This window comes from Copadichromis virginalis, linkage group LG3, assembly GCF_057382275.1.
Source record: "Copadichromis virginalis isolate Kocher_CV1m ecotype Utaka linkage group LG3, C_Virginalis_male_GT1.1, whole genome shotgun sequence".
Classification (NCBI taxonomy): Eukaryota; Metazoa; Chordata; class Actinopteri; order Cichliformes; family Cichlidae; genus Copadichromis; species Copadichromis virginalis.
Genome location: NC_140620.1, coordinates 15,671,063 through 15,691,825, shown reverse-complemented (window position 1 = coordinate 15,691,825; position 20,763 = coordinate 15,671,063). Strand labels below are relative to the sequence as shown.

General features: G+C 39.9%; 1 protein-coding gene across 1 annotated transcript; it reads left to right on the top strand.

Annotated features, from left to right (window-relative positions):
- Positions 1-384: 384 nt before the first annotated feature.
- On the top strand, positions 385-14,152 carry LOC146713018 (uncharacterized). Its single transcript, XM_085452332.1, has 3 exons — positions 385-496; positions 11,715-11,817; positions 12,265-14,152. The coding sequence occupies exons 2-3, from the start codon at positions 11,800-11,802 to the stop codon at positions 13,171-13,173; spliced, it is 927 nt and encodes a 308-aa protein (XP_085308458.1). The 5' UTR covers positions 385-496; positions 11,715-11,799; the 3' UTR covers positions 13,174-14,152.
- The last annotated feature ends 6,611 nt before the right edge of the window (positions 14,153-20,763 follow it).

Below are 20,763 nucleotides of genomic sequence, written 5' to 3'. Positions count from 1 at the left end.
AACACATTGTGACGAAGTAAGATGTTTTGTAGTCCATCTTCTGCACAATGTAGTTTCAACAGGCGGACATCCGGTGTCACGTTGTTACAGAGAGACGAGCGTAAGGCTGTTCCAATTCTCAGCACCGCTCCTCTCTTTCCCTGACATCTCAGCAGTTGTCCTCCCCACGATGACGTTTTCATCGAGGCCAAGGAAAAGAGTTTAGGAAAAGGAGATTGGCGCTACTTTTGAAATAACGCTCCACTGGGTTACGTTGTGCAGCTGAGTCACGTGACCGCACAGCAACAAATCACAGCGGAGCCGGGTAAAGGGGGAGGAGCAAAGTGTGTGTGTAGGAGAGGAGTCGAGCAGAGAGAGCTGCTTTTTCATGAAACGGGAGTAAAGTAGTAAACTTACAGGAACAACGTGGGTCTCTGCTCCCTGATCTGTTTCCTGTGTTTGGAAAGAGTTCCAGCTTCATCACGGAGTTTCTCTCGGTTTGTGGGCTCGTCTAAAGGTAAGCATCGAGCTAACTTTAATGTGGGTTCAGTTTATGCTGAGTTTAGCTCTGTTGAGAATAATAGATTGCTTGGTAGACATTGGAGTTAGACACACTGTAGAGTTTGTGATTGCTTGCAACATCATAATATGGCGGTTGCTGGGGGGAAAGAATACATAAAGAAAAATAGTCTTGGAATATGAACAAAAGGATGGGGTGCAGGGCAGGAGAACAACCAACCCCCACCCCAGGACATGAAGCCACAGGTACAAGCCTGGGGGAGCGCAACTCCAGGGTGAGAGTAGTGGAAGCTTGCTGAGAAGGAGGCTTTGGAGCGTGATGTCACAAGGGTGGGCGTGGAAAGGATTTTGGCCTGACGCGCTATTTTCTGGCAAAGCTCAAGTATGGGCTCAAAATGTGATCATAAATATTTTGTACTTGTAAATCAGGATTTGTATGTGTATGTGTTTACGACTGTGCGTAAATCCCCCCTAATATTGGTATGATCTGAGCTCAGGCACTAAGCAGGACGGGGCAGCTACTGCCTGCGAGTTAGTGAATGGTAAATGGCCTGTATTTAGAGAAACTGTTTTTATTCATCTGTTTATTTTTTTATGAGCTTTGTTTGAATTTTTGAGTATCTGCAAGTGGGACCGCAAAAACATGATTGTTGGCCTGTATTTATATAGCGCTTTACTAGTCCCTAAGGACCCCAAAGCGCTTTACATATCCAGTCATTCACACACTGGTGATGGCAAGCTACATTGTAGCCACAGCCACCCTGGGGCGCACTGACAGAGGCGAGGCTGCCGACACTGGCCCTCTGACCACCACCAGTAGGCAACGGGTGAAGTGTCTTGCCCAAGGATACAATGACCGAGACTGTCCAAGCCGGGGCTTGAACCGGCAACCTTCCGATTACAAGGCGAACTCCCAACTCTTGAGCCACAATCGCCCCGCAGTGACGATGTGATGGGATTTCCGGCTCTTTCAGCTCGGCTCACTAAAAAGAGTCAGCTCTTTCGGCTCCGAACCGGCTCTTCAGGTTGTTTTGTTGCTTTAATTAATTTATTATTAACAATAATATAAAATTATGCACAAAAGGAATTACTAATGTAAAAAAAGAAGTGGTTTTATTTATATATGTTTATATATAAATATATGCGGTGGCCCCTAGAGACAAAACATGTACAAACTCCAAAACACATTTCTAGCGTTAACTGAACTTTCAAAACCGCTACCTAGATCACTTAAATTACACAATTGAAAGCATGTGTGTATTGTTTGTGTATTTATACACAAGCACTCATATATATTCAAATAATTTAAAAAAAAGTTCATTTACCTGTTACTACCACACACCAAATCCGGTCGTTGGTACTTGCTGGCTTGTGTAGCCACTAGGTAACAAAAGCTCAACACTGCGCCCGAGCATCCTGGAGCACTTCTGTTGTCTTTTGTACGTGTTTTGGAGTTTTTACGTGCTTTGTCTCTTGGGGCCACTGTAAATATACTTTTATTTATTCACTCCACACAAAATGTAATAAATAAATAATTTAATACAAAAACCAACTATTTACATTTCAACTTTTAACTACGTAAATTTTCAGCTTTTTTCCTTTTAAACAAATTTAAAGTGAAAGAACACAAAACACTGCAAACCACAACACAATTAAATATAAATTAAAATATGAAAACAAAAAGAACATGCATATTCTCTGCCATTTGGGCCTGCATGAATAAACTTTCTGAATCCTTTATCATCCGCAACTGAATATAGTTTTGGATGATTACTATACCTTTCTAATGTGACGTTGATGTCCCTGGCTGTTTCCCTCCGGCTCTGTTCCTGTGGTACTGCCAGTGTAACTACTGCCCTTCCCCCCTCTTTCCAGCGCAAAGCACAAGGCTCGCGTGCGGAGTGACGCTGAAAAAAAGTGAGAGAGAGAGAGAAAAAAACCGGCTCCCAATAAGGAGCCGGCTCGCGTCGTTCACTCCAAAGAGCCGGCTCTAAGAGCCATTTCGTTCGCGACCGACACATCACTACTGCAAGTGCGCTGTTGGAGAAACTGAGCTAGGCAGACAGAGGAGAACTGAAGATTGACCAGGTACCAAAGTAAATCATTCATACTGTACAAAAAATGTAAATATGACGGTGTATCACGAAAGATTGATATCAAACTGATCACTTGACCAGTATTACGTTACTTGCTCTTCAAGTTAATCAACAAATGGCGAAATGAAAAGCCGAACAACAACAATGCTGTTTCTTTAGAGAGTCTTAGCTTATGTGTGTTTATTTCATATTTTCAGTCGTTTCCCTCCACGGCTAAATAAATCTGTTTCAGTAATGCACTGATATACAAGAATGGACATAAGGAGCTTCTTTCAAAGAAAAAACTCAGGTAGATATTATTTTATATATTATGCTTTGTATGTTGTTCAGTATATCTATGCAAAACAAGAGGACTTTCAATACACAGCAGTATATTCACAGTTGAAACCAGATATTTACATACAATTTATGGAAAACACAAGAACTTTTTTTTTTACTGTACAACATCAATTTAGAGTAAACTTGTTTTGTTTTAGATAAATAAATATTGAAATATCTTTTGAATTAGTTAAATGTCAGAATAAAGAGAGACAGAGCTGTCTATTTTTTATCACTTTCATCAAATTTAGGAGTACATATACACTAAGTTTATTGTTAATTAATAAAAAAACTCCAGACGATTCCATTCTGCGCTGAAGAAGCTTCTGATAGGTTAGTAGAGTCCATGTGAGTAAATTGGTGGGACAGCTGTGGATGCATATAAGACAAAACACAGAGCCTGTTTCTTTGAAATGGAAAATTAAGAGATGTCAACCAAAACACCAGGAAAAGGATTGTGGAGCTCCATAAGTGTGGCTCAATTTTGAATACAATTTGGTGCCATTTAAAATGAAGAAATACAGATAGTTTCTCTATTTACTCTTAAAGTTAACAAATATGTTTTTTATATTTATCAATCTAAAAAAATAAACATTTACCGTATTTCCCGGACTATAAAAGCGCACCTGAATATTAGCCGCACAAGCTAAAATCAGGAGAAAATCCTGTTTTGTACATACATTAGCCGCACCTGACTAAAAGCCGCAGGTGTTTCAATGTTGACTTATCATATGTAAGAGAATATGCACAAAGCGAATTGTCAGGAAAGAGATGGCTGTTTGGAGACACACCTCTTTTATTAATATTTTGAAAAACAAGTTATGGGTACATATTTGCATAACTTTTTAGGTATATGTACAAGTAGCGGTAATTACAAGTACGAAACATGTACTGTGCTTCATGAATGAGTAACAAATGTAGTACATAACAATAACCTACAGCACACCAGAAAAATAGATTCGGACTACCTTTTAGGCTCAGGTGCAGTGACACGGCTTTAACAAGAAGAAAAGTCAGTCATTCACCACCATCTTCCTGCGCACTAAAACCACCAAAGTCCTCTCCTCCAGTGTCGGATACGAACAGGCTCAGGATGGCTACGTCATCCACTCTCAGCTTCTTTCCTTCGTTGTCACTTACAAAACCAAAGAAATCCTCGTTGTCAGTGTCGGAGTCGAACACCCTCAGAAAGGCCGTGGTGTCCTCCTCTCCATCATGCAGCAGTCCAGCCCTTCGACATCCGTTGGTGATCATGGATGTTTTCACACTTTTCCACGCTGTCAGATTCCACCGGTGGAATTGAGCATAACTTGCTTTTCGCAAGTTTATTGCTGCACACCATCCACGACTCCCGCTGAACACGTAGCGTTAATTTGAAGTTTGTTTTTCGTGCTACTTGTACAGCACTATGTTGCCTGGCGGATGGACACGTGACCAACATACCACTCTTGAACCCCGATACTGTGTGTCTGATCACATGCCCTTCCGCCAGGCAACGTAGTGCCGTACAACAGCGGAACAAACAAAACAAATTGTCTTACGATATGATAAAAATCATGGACAATCCATAGAAAAGCTGCACCTGACTAAAAGCCGCAGGGTTCAAAGCTTGTGCAAAAAGTAGCGGCTTATAGCCCGACAATTACGGTAGTCTGATTTGATGTTACAATTAAAAAAGTGTATCTGTTTTGATCTGAAGAGTATGTAAATATCTGGTTTCAACTGTATATTTGATGATTGTCAGCACAAAGAGGGAGAGAGAGGGAGAGAGAGGAGAATGAGGACACATGTTAGTCAAATGGTTGTTTACCAAAATCTGTATCATAGGTACTTGTGTATCTCGTACCTAGTGTTTCTTTTCAGGTTTGTTATTTTTCAAGTTATATATTTATTAAGTTATGCAGGCATATGAAGGTTAAATAATTATATAAACTTTTCTGAATGTAAATAGTGTACTTTTGGTAGAATTAAAAAAATAAGTGTAGTGCGGGTCTATGATGATTTTTAGTGCTACTATCATCTAGTTCTGATTCTGGTTCTGTCTTGGTTAAGTCCTAAGTGGTCCTGATTTTGAACTGTTGTAGTCCTGTTTTAATTCCAGATCAGTTCTGGGTCTGGTTGAATTGTGGTTTAGTCCTCGTGTCTTGATGCAGCCCCAACTTTGTTCTGCCTTGCCGCTTAATTAAAATACTAGTTTAAGGTGTCCTACATATGTGATATATATTTTTTCCTATATGAATTCTGTCTTTTTTGAACAAAATCTCACACAGTGGCTCAGTTATGCTCCAATTAATCTTTCAGTAATGTCTACCCCCCCCCCCCCCCCCCAAAAAAAAAGAAGAAAAAAAAAGAATCCCACATCCATACTACCCTTTAGGGCTAAGCCCCGGGTGTTTCAGATGTCTGCTTCCGTCTCTGGTGTGGACTATGAAATACGGCAGTGGAGTAAAGACCCAGAGTACTTACCGCCACTGTCCTACCTCGTTATCTTCACGTATCTTGTTAACCCTGACCCTAACCCTCACGTTCAGATTTCGGAGTGCCCTATGTTTAACGTTGGTAACCAGTTTGGATTTGTTTGATTCATTTCATAGGCAGGCTTCCCTACAGTTGTGCGAAAGAGTTAGCAAATCGTTACATAGCACGTATGTCTGTCTCCACAGTCACTCAATTCTATGTTTGTTTGCAATTTCTATAACCTCCAAGAACCCCAACGATAATATTATTAAGCTATAAAGAGTGATATGAACGTACAGAACTTGCCGGAGTAAAAATGTCTGGAGCACACCAACAGATATCTGGAGATGGAAGCAAACTGGATATCAAGCCATCTCATGGCTGCTATCCAGTAGAGCAGGGCGATATGGCCAAAAATATTTATCACGATATATATTTGAAAATTTGCGATAACGATATAACTGACGATATAATTGATGCGAGACAAAATACAACTCCACAACATTACTAGCGCAAAAAGACAACCTTCCATTGTTTTCACTTAAACAAGAAGCTGGTTTTTATGGACATTAAAGCTTTATAAAAATGTAACAGTGCAAATGCAAATTCTTTGCTGAAAGTTTAAACAAAAGGCATTTCCACTAGAAATGGGCTGACATATCCTGAGCATAACCATGTATAATATCCACTGAAGTTAAAAAGAGGTGCTTTGCAACATTAAACTGCAGTGTGCAGTACGCATTTTTCGGACCATAAGGTGCACGGGATTATAACGCACATTAAGCGAAACAAAGCAGTCAGATAAATCAAACTTTATTAAACTCATTCTTCTTGCTTCCTTCTGTACCATTGATTCATTAATGTTGAATTCTCTGGCAGCTGCTCTATTCCCATGTTGTTGCAATATATTAACCCTTTAGAGCTGATCGGACACGCTCTGTTTTGCGTAACTATTTTTAAATCCCAGTAGCACTGCAACCACGTAAGCTAGCGCAAAAATTTTTTTTGCATATGAAACCGGAGGAGTTGTACTTACATCTTATGCCATCAGCTTGTCCTAGGTCACGGTTTCCTTCCACATAAAGCTTTGCAAAAACTGCATAAAAAGCGCTTGCAGGAGCAAAAACATAATATTCCAGAAACACGCTTTGCCGATCCGATCAGCTGTTCATAACACTTCCTATGTTGGAATAGACGTCAGCGCGAACTTTTGCATTTCCGCCATTACCTGCCCGAAACCGGAAGTGACGTCATTTTCGCGGAAATGTAGTCTTTTTTACCATCAGGGCCTCAGGGCATATACTGGTCTTTTTAAAAGTTATCTTTGACTTTATGACTTTCTGTGTTGTTTCTGGGATGCTTAGGACTCATATTGCACTGCTGGAAATAGTTTATTTTGATGCATATGCTGCTTTTTTGCAAATTTGCAGTATAATATTTATTTTCGTTTTTCCTGCAGTGTATAAAAATTGGTGTATTTCAAAAATAAAACTATGAAGACACTCAAAATAAATTTCCTGTGGTGGGAAACTATTTTGTGCAACTTTGTGCGATTGCATTTGTCTCTAACTATCAGGAACCTTAGTGTTCGTCCTCCAGCTTCACTGTTTATGATATGCTAACATAGCTGTGTCGCTAGCGATCACGTAGCACATCATTATATACCAGCTAGTCCAACTTCAGTAACCCTACAAACGTCACTGCTGTTTAGTTTCCTGTCTTCATTTATGTTGGAAGTGATAGCAGAGCTGTACGTTTGATTTTTTCAGAAATCTCTCAGTCAGAACATGCTATATCATGCTTAGGTAACTAGCGAAACTAGCGAGCTAACTTCCGCTAGCTTCCTGCTAACTTCTAACACCGTTAAATGTAATAAATTTTGTTTTCATGGATGCCTGGAAGTTAAACTTCATAGTTTCACCTGGTTAAGCAGCAATGCTGATCGTATTATTAAAGATGAAAGAATTGAGACAGTTTTTAACTCTAAGTGATGCTGCAGTGTTCGTTTGACCTGAAAATACGGAGTTTAGGACCCAGATTACTCCCAGATTTAAGAGCATCTTAGTCCGACAAATACGACAATAACGACGGCCGTTTGCATGTTCTGCAAAAAAAATGTTCTTTGTCGTGTATCTGACGGACAAACACAAAACCAGTTCCACATCACTGAAGTTGCACCATTTTTACAAACCAATACTGGTTCATCTGTTTCATTCAACATCGGCCATGTGCGTATGAAAACAAAGGCACTGCGCATGCGCGTTTTACTCATATTCTATCGCGATATTTCATTTTCCTACCGTTGCCTAACATTATACCGGTATTACTGAGAACGGTATAATATGGCCCAGCCCTAATATCCAGGCTAGACGCCTTCGTTTTGTAAGGTCCGCCATATAAGCTCCCTCATGATGCTTCCAGGTTGGGAAAGAATAAAAAAGACAAACCCTTTTAAGCTTATTCCACAGTCGGCAACACAGGAAATACGAACCATGGCTGTTGTGTGTGCCTTCGCTCCTTTTTCGCTTGCGCTTTGTTTGGACCCGGAAAATGGCCCGTCAGGCCAAAATCCTTTCCACGCCCACCCCCGTGACATCACGCTCCAAAGCCCAATGGCGGTGACAACTCTTCCACAGTAGCAGGTAGGATTTTTCTTTTTTTGTTGACGGCTAGTTTTACCTTTCCATACGGATGGTCTGTTTATGTTTTGATCAAGAGCCTTTTTTGGGCACCTGAAGAGGAGAAGTCCATCTTATGGCCAACCTCTGACTGTATCTTGGTCATATTACCCAACAAAACCCAGTATCCAAGTTCATCTGTAACAGTCCTTTTATATACTACAGGAAAAATGAAAATAAATAGTTTATTTTGATGCATTATAATATTTCCAACAGTGTAATTTCAGTTCTAAGGATCCCAGAAACAATACGGAAAAGCATGAAGTCAATCATCATCATCATCATCATCATCATCATCATCATCATCATCATCATCATCATCATTTATTTATATAGCACTTTAAAAACACACCTGGTAGACCAAAGTGTTGTACAATAGTAATATGCACATGACTTTTATGAACATCAACATAGGCTTATAAGGCCCACAAAAATGACGTCACTTCCGGTTTCGGGCAGGTAATGGCGGACATGCAATAATTTGCACTGATGTATATGCCAACGTAAGAAGTGTTATGAACATCGGCAAAGCGTGTTTCTGGAATATTATGTTTTTGTTGCTGCAAGTTTGGAATATTATGTTTTTGTTGCTGCAAGTGCTTCTTATGCAAATTTTTCTAAAGCTATACAGGGAGTGCAGAATTATTAGGCAAATGAGTATTTTGTCCACATCATGCTCTTCATGCATGTTGTCTTACTCCAAGCTGTACAGGCTCGAAAGCCTACTACCAATTAAGCATATTAGGTGATATGCATCTCTGTAATGAGACGGGGTGTGGTCTAATGACATCAACAGTCATTTTAAGATTAGCTAGTAAATAACAATTAGCTAATGTTCTTCATGAGACTAAAATCATCTCATGTTGGTGATGTAAATATTATACTGCCAATATTACAGTTATTATTATATTAATCATTATTAGTTATTACAGCATTGAACTTGAACTCTGTGTCAAATACTGAGCTTCAGTAAAGATTCAAGTTGCATTTATTTATGTCCTATCACCTTAAATCTTCACTCAAAGACAAGTAACTTTGACAGTGTATATATAGATGTATCTGAATCGGAATCGTGTTTATTGGCCAAGTATATGTGCAGACACATACAGGGAATTTGGTTTCAGTAGATGGTGGCTCTCAAGCACAGCAATGTAAATCACACATACACACACACACACACACACACACACACACACACACACACACACACACACACACACACACACACACACACACACGTGTCTATATATACACATACATACACAAAGCTGTGTAAACCAACTATAAATAACGAACCTAAACTTATATACATAAAATACAGAAATGAATGAGGTGGAATGAATACTACAAAATGTACATAAGGTGCAGCTGCAGTCTGGCAGTGGCAGCAGTGTGACAGGTCAACTGTTAAGAAGGGAGATGGCGAGGGGAAAGAAACTGTTCCTGTGTCGGGTGGTCCTGGTCTGCAGGCTTCTGTACCGTCTGCCAGAGGGCAGCAGATCAAAAAGTCTGTGTCCAGGGTGTGAGGGGTCTGTGATGATTTTCCCTGCCCGTTTCCTGGTTCTTGAGAGGTACAGATCCTGGATGGAGGGCAGGGGGGTGCCGATGATCCTTTCTGCTGCCCGTACAGTCCGCTGCAGTCTGCTCCTGTCCTGTTTAGTGGCTGCTCCATACCAGACTGTGATGGAGGAGCACAGGACAGACTCAATGACCGCAGTGTAGAACTGGATCAGCAGCTCCTGTGGAAGAATGTATCATATATAAGATACAAATATTGTTATTTCATTTTGTTGGCATTACTAAATTTGGCTCAGTTCTTACATATATTTGTAACAATATATGTAGATTAATGTTGTTCGTGTGTAATTTACGTTGAGTAGGCTAACCACGTTATTACATTAATGCATGTAAGGTGAACTAGCAAACACCGTCATAGTTACATGGCTTTCTTCTTGTCTGATGGCAGATACTCCCTTCACCCTGGCCAAAAAGGCTAAAATGACCAAAGAAAAAATGGAAAACGGCTAAACATGAGAGAGTTTTGGACCAAGTTTGTGTTTTTTCCATTGTTTAAGCATTGCTTCCAGCCAAGAGTGATACCATATATGCCCTATGGCTGCAGAAAAGCCTAACATTGTTATCTTTCTACAAAAAAAACAGCTGAACATGAGAGGGTTTTGGACCAATTTTGTGTTCTCCATTCTTTAAGCACCAGTTTGAGTACCGTTTAAGCACTGGTACAGTTTCAAAAGTACCAGTTTGGTACTGGTATCGGATAGGGCTGCACGATTTTGCATAAAATGAGAATCACGATTTTTTTTTCCTTAGAATTGAGATCACGATTCTCTCATGATTTTCTTTTCCAATATAAATATTTATTGCACTTATTAACTTTGTAACAGTTAAGACTGAACATAAAAACAATAAATAAACATAAAAACAACAAATGTCTCACATTTGTTGTTGCTGCAAAATGTTGTACTGCTTGAAATTCCGTCTCCACCGTTGCTCGACACTGCGTGTATAGAGCAGGTAGTGCAACAATAGAAAAATAGTTGTGGGACAGCACTGTGTAGCGTTTGTCTAGGGCGTTGATCATTTTCCTAAATCTCTCATTTTGCACAGTGTTGATGGGAGCCATATCTTTGGTCAGGTGATAAGTAATGGCCTCTGTAATTTCTTTGTGCCTGCGGGAGTTCGACGGGTATAGGGAAGCGCTGTATAAGGTTCCCGTTATTGATGTTTGGGTGGTTGACCGGGATGGATTTTCTCCTGTCACTTTCTCGTCTTCCCTGACGTGTTCTCCGTTGTTTTTTTCCTACTAATTTTAGCATCACACGGCACAGCTTCTGTATCACGTGGTATAAGACTCCGCCCTTGTCATTTGTTGAGCAGGAAGAGTGAGCGCTTGTTTTCATGCAGATTACGTCCTGGATCAAAATGCAGTACAGTCGTCGTCTTTGTTTTTCTTTTTTTTTTAATCGTTGTCATTTGGAAATGAGATCGCACAAAAGTATGAATCAAGATCGCGATTTTCTAACGATTAATCGTGCAGCCCTAGTATCGGATAAAACCTAAACGATACCCATCCCTACATACAACCACCCTTTACCTTCCCATATGGAAAAGAAATAGTAAAAAATTATATGATTTACTCATGAAAGCGGCCACTTTCTCATTACTTTCATACATTGTTTTAGTAAGTATCCAAAAAATAGAAGTTTCATTTATATAATTTTCAAGGGGTCTTATATCTGTTTTCACTCTTGTATGCTTTTCATACAAGTTTCACACAAGACGGATACAAACTTTATAAGATTTATATATATCCTTTCCATGTGGGTTGTCTGGGTGGAGTAGGTGGAATCTAATGAGGTGCTTCAGGTGGTACTGCTACCATTGAGTGTGAGCCGGACTTGTGGATCTATAGAAGTCCATATATACAGGGTGTAGCATCCACTGGGTAAAGGCAGTGATATGCAGGGGGGTCAGTGGCTTTTTCCCTTTCAGGTTCTTGTGACAACTGATGACTTTCTTGTTGTAGCTGCTTCTCAGTTTCCACATTGAAGTTTCATAGGTATTGTTGTCACTGAGGAGTTTAGTCATGTTTATTTGCTCTGCTTTTATTTTTATCAGGGATAAAATACATATACTTTTTGTGTCCCAGCTGAGTAACAGGAGAAGAGTCTGGTGGAGCAACAGAGGAACAATTTCAGCCATTTGGACTCAGCTCAGCCACTACAGAGGAAAAAATGACTTCAACACAGAAGGTGAGAAAAATATCACAGTTACACTGTTATTGAAACTGCACAGCTTGTTGGTTTTTAAAAACATGTTAACAGCAGCTTTATCTTTTCCATCCCGGGCTCCTCCATATATACACAGAATCTACATTCACAAACAAAAAACTCAGATGTTACAAGAAGATACAAACATAATTTTTATCGGCACACATTGAAACAACAATATCAAAAATTGAACTCAATTTTTTATGAGTAAAATATTTTCTCCACTTATCAATATTTCTTCAATATGTATTTTTCGTTACGACTGTCATTGTAGCACATCATTGAAATGTGATACTATGACCAGAAGGTGGTGGAAACACACCTACAATGTGTTTGTTGACATGTTTGATTCCGCTAATAGAGGGAGTTACAGTTTGTTCCACGACTGCATTTCACTCACTGCCTGTGTTTGTATCTCTGTCACTGCAGGACCAACATGGAGCGAGAAGTCAGCGCTCTCAGGAGGCCGACAAACCTCACAGAAGAAAAGGAAAGAAAACCTACAGCTGTGATGAGTGTGGGAAGGATTTTAGCCGGGGTGGAGACTTGAAAAGACACCAAGTCATCCACAGTGGATTTAAACCTTACAGCTGTGACTTGTGTGGAAAGTCTTTTACCCACGCTGAAAGCTTAAAAACACACCAACGCATCCACAGTGGATTTAAACCTTACAGCTGCGACTTGTGTGGAAAGTCTTTTACCCAGGCTGGAAACTTAAAAACACACCAACTCATCCACAGTGGATTTAAACCTTACAGCTGCGACATGTGTGGAAAGTCTTTTACCCAGGCTGGAAACTTAAAAACACACCAACTCATCCACAGTGGATTTAAACCTTACAGCTGCGACATGTGTGGAAAGTCTTTTACCCAGGCTGGAAACTTAAAAACACACCAAATCATCCACAGTGGATTTAAACCTTACGGCTGTGATGACTGCGGGAAGGATTTTACCCAAGGTCGAGATATAAAAAGACACCAACTCATCCACATTGTAGTTAAAGCACACTACTGTGAGTTGTGTGGTAAAGCTTTTGCTCAAAGTCGAAACTTACAGAAGCATCTAGTTACCCACTCTGGAATTAAGGCGTACAGCTGCAACTTTTGTGGAAAAAGGTTCAGCGACAAACAGTACCGAAATAGTCACCTACGGATTCACACTGGAAATGATGTTTCCTGCTGTGATCAGTGTGGGAAACTGTTTCCAACAGATGCACAGTTACAACAACACATGTTTAGCCACACTGAGGAGAGACCTTATAAATGTGACCTGTGTGAGAAGACTTTTAAATCTCCACATCAGCTGAATAAACACCAACAGATCCACACCAGAAAGTAACTCTACAAGTGCAGTTACTGTGAGGATGTATTTACCTTTTTATCCTGTATTTTTAACCTGATTGTTTGGAACAAGTTTGATCAGTAAACTTATGGAGTTATACTGAATGAACTGTTTGGGAAAATGAAGACTCATTTTCTCTCAGTAAGCTGAGTGTTATAATGTAAACAGTAAAATGTAATTGGACGTTGGCAGAGATGCTCTTTATTTCAGGCGACATTCAGGATAAAAATAAACAAAGCAGAGCAACACAGATGGATCCAGTTCTCAGCCCTGTCGTCACTGTGGTGGTGGGAAAGAGTTTCTTTGTAAGCTTTGTGGAAAAGCTTCCAATCATCAACTGGACCTAAATCCACATCAACGTAGCCACACTGGAGACAAATGAACTACTGCAAAGAATGTGGGAGAGGCTTCCACACACAAGTACATTAAAAATACATGAACTCTTCCACAGTGGGGTCAAAAAGCACATCTGTGACTAGTGTGGGTCATCCTTCACCACTGGACGTGAGCTCAATGAAAAAGCATAAGGGAATCCACACAGGAGAGACACCATACAAGTGCAGACACTGTGACAAAAGATAAGATTAGATAACCTTTATTAGTCCCACATGTGGGAAATTTGTTTTGTCACAGCAGGAAGTGGACAGTGCAAAAGTTATGACGCAAAAATTAGAATACAAAAAGAATAAATACAGTACACAGCTGTACAGAATAGAATAAAATAATATACTATATACAGTAGAATAAAAAGCTTCTCACAATCAGGTCATCGTAACAAACATGAACGTACACACATGGAAGTGAACTTCAGCTGTGACCAGTGTGACAAGAGCTTCAGGAATCTCAGTTCATACTCCGAACACAAACGATCCCACGCTGTAAATAAACTGTTTCACTGTTACCAATGTGCAAAAACCTTCACTTCATTATCTGCTCTGTACAAACATCAGCCTGATCATGCAGGACTGAAATCACTGGATCACAATGAATCTGAAGAGAGAGAATTGAGAGAAAGAGAGTTACATTGATGTTATTTATTTATGGTGAAACAGTGGTGGAATATCGCTGTTGCTTTCGTATAAATGAAGCGGACATACCTGCGTGGCCGCGATCTAATCCTGTTTACATAAAGTAAACCTGCTCCTGAGCAGGTTTACGCTTACGGCTCTGTTGCTATGACAGCAAGTCCCGGATGAGCTTCGGGGAACCGAACGATCCAGGATCACGCGAAATCGTCAACAATCTAATCCAGCTAACTTACTTAGCGAGGTACGAAGAACGGGCCCCTGCAGTGAATAATCCTGAATGTTACATTTAGGAAGCTGCATGTATAGATATGCATATCAAGTTTATTATTTTTCCTTTGAGGGATTTTAATTCTCTAAAATGTTATCCCTGTTACATTTTAACCTTTGTTCCCTTAGGACACAGTAGTGTTTAGTAGTTGTACTATTAAAGTTATAGGAATGTCTTTTCTTTCTTTTTTTTTAACCAAACTGGTATTCTATCAAAAATCAAATATGGATATGTAAATCATTTCTTTTATTTGAACTTTTTTAGTTTTCCAAAATTAACTTATTTTTTATGTATTCATTGCATGTTTCACCTCAGTTAAATTTCAATTCTTCATTCATATTTAAACTTTTGATGTGGGCTGTATTTCCATGTAAGACCTTTTTTTTTCCAGAAGATGGAGCAGTGATGCTGTGTAACCTTTATTTAATTAGGGAAAGAACACAATATTCACAGTGGCAGCAAAGAACTGTTAAAAGTTAAAAACAGCAGCACACATCAGAACCATTTTAAAGATCACAGGTGACTACTTTTAGTTAATTTAAATCCTATTAAACATCTATTTTTGGCTCCTCCTTTCACTTTAGTGTATTTACTATATCCTTGAAGTCCACGTTGTTTTTTTTTTAATGAATTCATTTTGATCCACATGTTCTGCAGCTGTTTGCCTTTTGATTTGAAGTTTGCATTATGAAATCCTGATACTGTTAAAGCATCAGTTATAATTGATGAACTCTGTGTAAAGTTTATTAAACAGTTTGGCATGAAAAATAAAGAAATGGTCTCACAGCAAGTAGTTTGAGCCATGATTTCCGATTCAAACTAATTTAAATGTTTTTAGTGGTACATGTGGAGGTTTATCCGAGGAGGAGACTTGGCTGCTCTCGGCACGGTTCCTGCAGCTCATTAAAAACTCTGAAATGATCTTCAAGGAAAAGATGATTAATTTTTCTTAAAAACAAGATGTGGGCATGACGTTTTAACATGAGTGTGTTTAAGATGCATTGTGATTAGCATCTCACACGTTCCAATAAAGCAGATGTTCCTGCATTGCAACAGTAGTTTGCAGATGTGTTCATCCCCCGACCATCTGCAAGACTCTCATGCAGCACCAATTTGAAACGCAGCCTGGAAAGTGCGTTCATGGCCCTACAGGTTGCCTAAGCACAAGAGACAAATTGTGCAAAAGGAATTGGCTGAAATGGTGAAAATGCTGTTATCATAGGATGAAATGAGGATTTGTTCCTCAGTGTTTGGTCTCCTATGCTTACCTTTTCTCCAGATGATTTGTCGCAGTTGAGAGGGGCCGGTTGTCTTTAAGGTGCTTCCAGGTAATTAAGAAGTGAGTGCAGGGTTTGTACCATTCATCACACTTCTGTTAGGTTTGTTTGAAGACTCGGGCATTTTTCAGCACCTCCTGTAGCGATAGCTGCGTCCTCACACTGCATATGCTGTTTGCCACCTGGATGATGTTGTCATTCATAGTGATACCACGGTGGAGCATGTGCAGTGGGTGGTCACAGTCCCTAAAGTGTGTGGTTGGATGGAGGGACGTACAGTATTTGGGTACAATTTGGGAGCTGGGTATGTGCATCCACACATGGATAAAACAGCAGCCATCGCATCCTGCCTGTGTCCCAACGCAAAAAAGAACATCCTGATAATAATGAATTACAATATTCCCGACAAGAAGAAATAAATGCATGAACGAGTTTTTCAGCATCACTCTGGGACAGGATATTTCTGATTTTCAAGATATTGCAGCAATGAAAGAAAGCAGTCATAAATAGTTGCTTAATATTTCCATTAAAGGAGAAATCCTGGTCAAAATGACTCTAAGATTCCATATAGTGTTACTGGAGGCCAAGGTATTGCATCCAGAAAAGAATAAAATCCGTAGCTGTTGATAAAATTGGCACAGAGCTTCCCCCATGCATTACCAAAGATTCACATCAAACTCATTCTTGATTGCTTTAATGAACATTTTGTTATTGTCACAGTTTGATACTGATGATTTCTTGTGAACACTCCTTTAGTTTAAACCCAGTGACAGTATCAAGTTATTATGTTTGTTTTCATGTAAGTATCTACACTTATATTATCTATCTATACTTCGTCTGCATCCCTCGAGGCCCCATTTGAAGGCTGATTATGTCCCAACATAGGCCAGAATTCATAGCGCAGTGGTGGCTGTGGCTATTTTTTTCAAAAAAGAAAAAACCCCAGCAGATGGCTGAAGCGTGGTGGCCAAAGAATAAACTTTTAAAAGCAAGTATTAAATTTTAGATCACTTATATATCTGCAAAGAACGTTATAACATTACTGTTGGCTACATGTCCACAAAGTTATGTATAGGGGTGGGTTTTTAATTATCGATTTATTGATTAAAATCGGTTCTAGCTTGGATAATGTGATATCGATTCATTAAAATCCTGAAATGATTTTTTAATACAAATTTATTTTGACCAAAATGCCAGAATTTCAGGTTAAACCTCAGAAAATTTCAACAAATAACAACAACCAAACAGCTGAAATAGTAAATGAGAGCAGGAACACGATTCTGCACAAAGACGTAAACACAAAGCGTGGATCCACCGACGGATCAGAATCAGCGAGATGTCGCCTTTCTCTCACGACAGCACGGACACGGTCGGGGCTGAAAGCCGACAGCCCGCTGATCCGTGCTTTGAGTTCCCGCCCTTTTTCCACTAGATTCTGAAGCTGCAGGTTTTGTCTCTCTCCAAACAATATTGACTAAACCAGCAGCTAAAGAAGATCCAACCCTTCACATAAACATCGTCATGAACTTTTGCTGTTTTACTTCCACAACAATAAAATCACACTTCATGCACAGCTCTCTCCCTCTCTCTCTGTCTTTCTGTCTATGTGTACTTCAAGAACAGTTTCCCGTCAAAAAAATCTGTTTTCTGCATTATTCGCTTGTTTATTACGCACAAGTCTACCGTTGTTTACAGCGCTGTCGGCCTCTGTTTTTTCCCTTTTACCTAATTCTGAAAAGAAAGTCTCATTTCTGCTGTTCAATAGGCTACTGAACAAATTCAAACTTTTTAAAATTATGCGAAATTTTAAAACGCTTAGCTGTGTCTCTAATAAAACCTCTGTAACTTTGCTCTGCTTCACTTCAGCAGCATCAGCTAAGGTTCATATGTTGATTAATGGTTTTCTTTCGTTTTCGATGTACTGCTGAATATTTTTATAAAATCCCAGGCCAGGAAAATCAACTTCGTGTTTTTCTGTGTTTTATCCTCAGCTGTTGTGCATCTGCACTTTATTGTTGTCAATGTCTACGCATGGGACAGAGTGAAACGTAATTTCAATTCCTTTGTATGGCAAGTACATTTGAAGAAATTGACAAATAAAGTTTTCTATTCTATTCTATTCTATTCTATTCTAGCTACTTCGACACAAAGGCATCTGCTGTGATGCTCACACCTTTGATAGAGTCTAGCAAGTGTCAGCTTTTTTTATAGATATAAAAATATGGAAATGTATTGATGCAGGACCTGAATGATGATATATGGAATGTGGAATATCTGTCCATGCAGACAATATTGATTTGTAACTTAAAATTTCCTGCTGCCTGCCACTGAAGGCAGTGGGGAGAGGTAACAATTAGGCAGTGCATTTACAGTGGCATATAATGTCATCTTTTCTCATTACAGTCCACTTTGACCAGCAGGTTTGTGACAGTTGGCTTAACATACCGAGCCAAGGAATCTAAATATACATTTGGCATCTCAGTGGGGCCACCAAAAATCATCACCTCAGTCTTTTTATCATTGAATTTTAAAAAGTTAAGAGACATCCAAGCCTTAATGTCATCAAGACACTGAAGTAATGGTTGTATGGAATATGTGCCTTTTTTATGTAGAGGAACATATATCTGACAGTCATCAGCATAGAAGTGAAATGCAATGCTGTGTTTTCTCAGTATAGATCCAAGAGAGAGCAGATACAAAGAAAAGAGAAAGGGGCCTAGAACTGAGCTCTGTGGGACACCACACAAGAGAGGAGCGGAGGACGACACATGGTCACAGAGACTGACACAAAATGTTTGCCCCGCCAAGTAGGACCTGAACCACTCAAGTGCCCACCCAGTGCTCCAAATGACAGAGTAAAATGCATGATCCACTGTATCAAATGCAACTGTCAAATCTAAAAGTACAAGAACAACACAGTCCCCAGCATCAGTGGCTAAAAATATGTCATTAAAAACTTTTAAAATGGCTGATTCAGTGCTATGAAAGGGTCCATCCATCCATTCGCTTATCCTTTTCAGGGTCGCGGGGACGCTGGAGCCTATCCCAGCTGTCACAGGGCGAGAGGCGGGGTACACCCTGGACAGGTCGCCAGTCTGTCGCAGGGCCAACACACAAGGACAGACAACCATTCACACTCACATTCACTCGCACATTCACACCTAGTGGCAATTTAGATTTTCCAATTAACCTATCCCCACAAGCTGCATGTCTTTGGACGGTGGGAGGAAGCCAGAGTACCCGGAGGGAACCCACGCAAACACGGGGAGAACATGCAAACTCCACACAGAAAGACCCCGGCCTGATGGTGGAATTGAACTCAGGACCTTCTTGCTGTGCGGCAACAGTGCTAACCACCGTGCCACCGTGCTGCCTATGAAAGGGTTTAAAACCAAATTTGAAAACGTGTAAAACATTTTGCTTTTTCAGGAAGGTCATTCATTGACTGTCAACTCTCTTTTCAAGAATTTTGGAAAGAAAAGGTAGTTAGAAGAAAGGCCTGTAATTTGCAAGAATCGTAAGATCAAGAACAGGTTTTTTTTAAACAGGTGTTTGACTACAGTATGTAAGAATTTTGGGGCTACATCTGAATATGTGCTCAGCTCGACGGCACTCGTGTCTTACAGCTCGGGTCGTGTCGTTCAGCCAGGGCTCAGATTTAGTTTTAGAATGGCTGGATTTTAATTAAGCCATGTGCAAAGCAGTCCAAAGCAGTCTGGCAGGTGGAATAAAATCATGAGCTCAGTTCTGGCTGCATTAAAAATCTGGGATTTTGCAGTTCTGGTTAAAACTGATGAAAACTGCTCAGCAAGGGAGGAGTTAAAAACTCGTCAGCGCCGAGCAGCAGCGTGAGGTTTAACTGAGGTACAGGCAAGAGGAACTTCAACCATCACAGGACTGTGGTCAGAAAACACAGCATCACAAATCTCTACATTAAAAACAAAACAAAAAAAACCAAAACAAAACATGAGATAAAACAAGATCAAGTGTGTGTCCACATTCATGTGTGGGACAGGTCACACATTGCACCACATTAAAAGAATCAGTAAGGCCTTAAAAGCCCTTTGCAATGGGCATATCAGGACAACACACATGAATATCAAAGCCCCCAACAATAGGAACACAATCATATTTTGGCATGTATTCAGCCAAGATGTCAGCAAAGTCCTTCACAAAGTACTTATTGTATTATATATTTACTTTTATATGTTATAGAAGTTACAGATTTGTAAAGTGAGGCAAATTATTGTGATGTCACAATTACAGGATGATCTACTAACAGTGTGCTTTAATCTCTCTATGAAGAAGCCACTTCAGTTCAGTAAAAATCAGCTGGAGAGCATCTGTGAACAGCTGACTCTTTGCTGTGCTATAAATAAGTAAAAATAAGTGGGGCTCACCTCAAAACACAGCTTGAGGACTGACTGGAGAGTTTTAGGACAGTCTCTTCAGTAAACCTAGCAGCTCTTTAACATCAAAAGACGTGTTTGACCTGCTGCAGATGTTAGTAAATCTGACCCTAACTGTTCGTTCTTCTTTAAAATTCAAACTTAATAATGAAGCAATATTTTTAACAGGCTGTTCCTGTTTATATAACCTCCATAAAACAACAGGGTTAGAACACATTGTGACGAAGTAAGATGTTTGTTTTGTAGTCCATCTTCTGCACAATGTAGTTTCAACAGGCGGACATCCGGTGTCACGTTGTTACAGAGAGACGAGTGTATGGCTGTTCCAATTCTCAGCACCGCTCCTCTCTTTCCCTGACTTCTCAGCAGTTGTCCTCCCCACGATGACGTTTTCATCGGGGCCAAGGAAAAGAGTTTAGGGAAAGGAGATTGGCGCTACTTTTGAAATAACACTCCACTGGGTTACGTTGTGCAGCTGAGTCACGTGACCGCACAGCAACAAATCACAGCGGAGCCGGGTAAAGGGGGCGGAGCAAAGTGTGTGTGTAGGAGAGGAGTCGAGCAGAGAGAGCTGCTTTTTCATGAAACGGGAGTAAAGTAGTAAA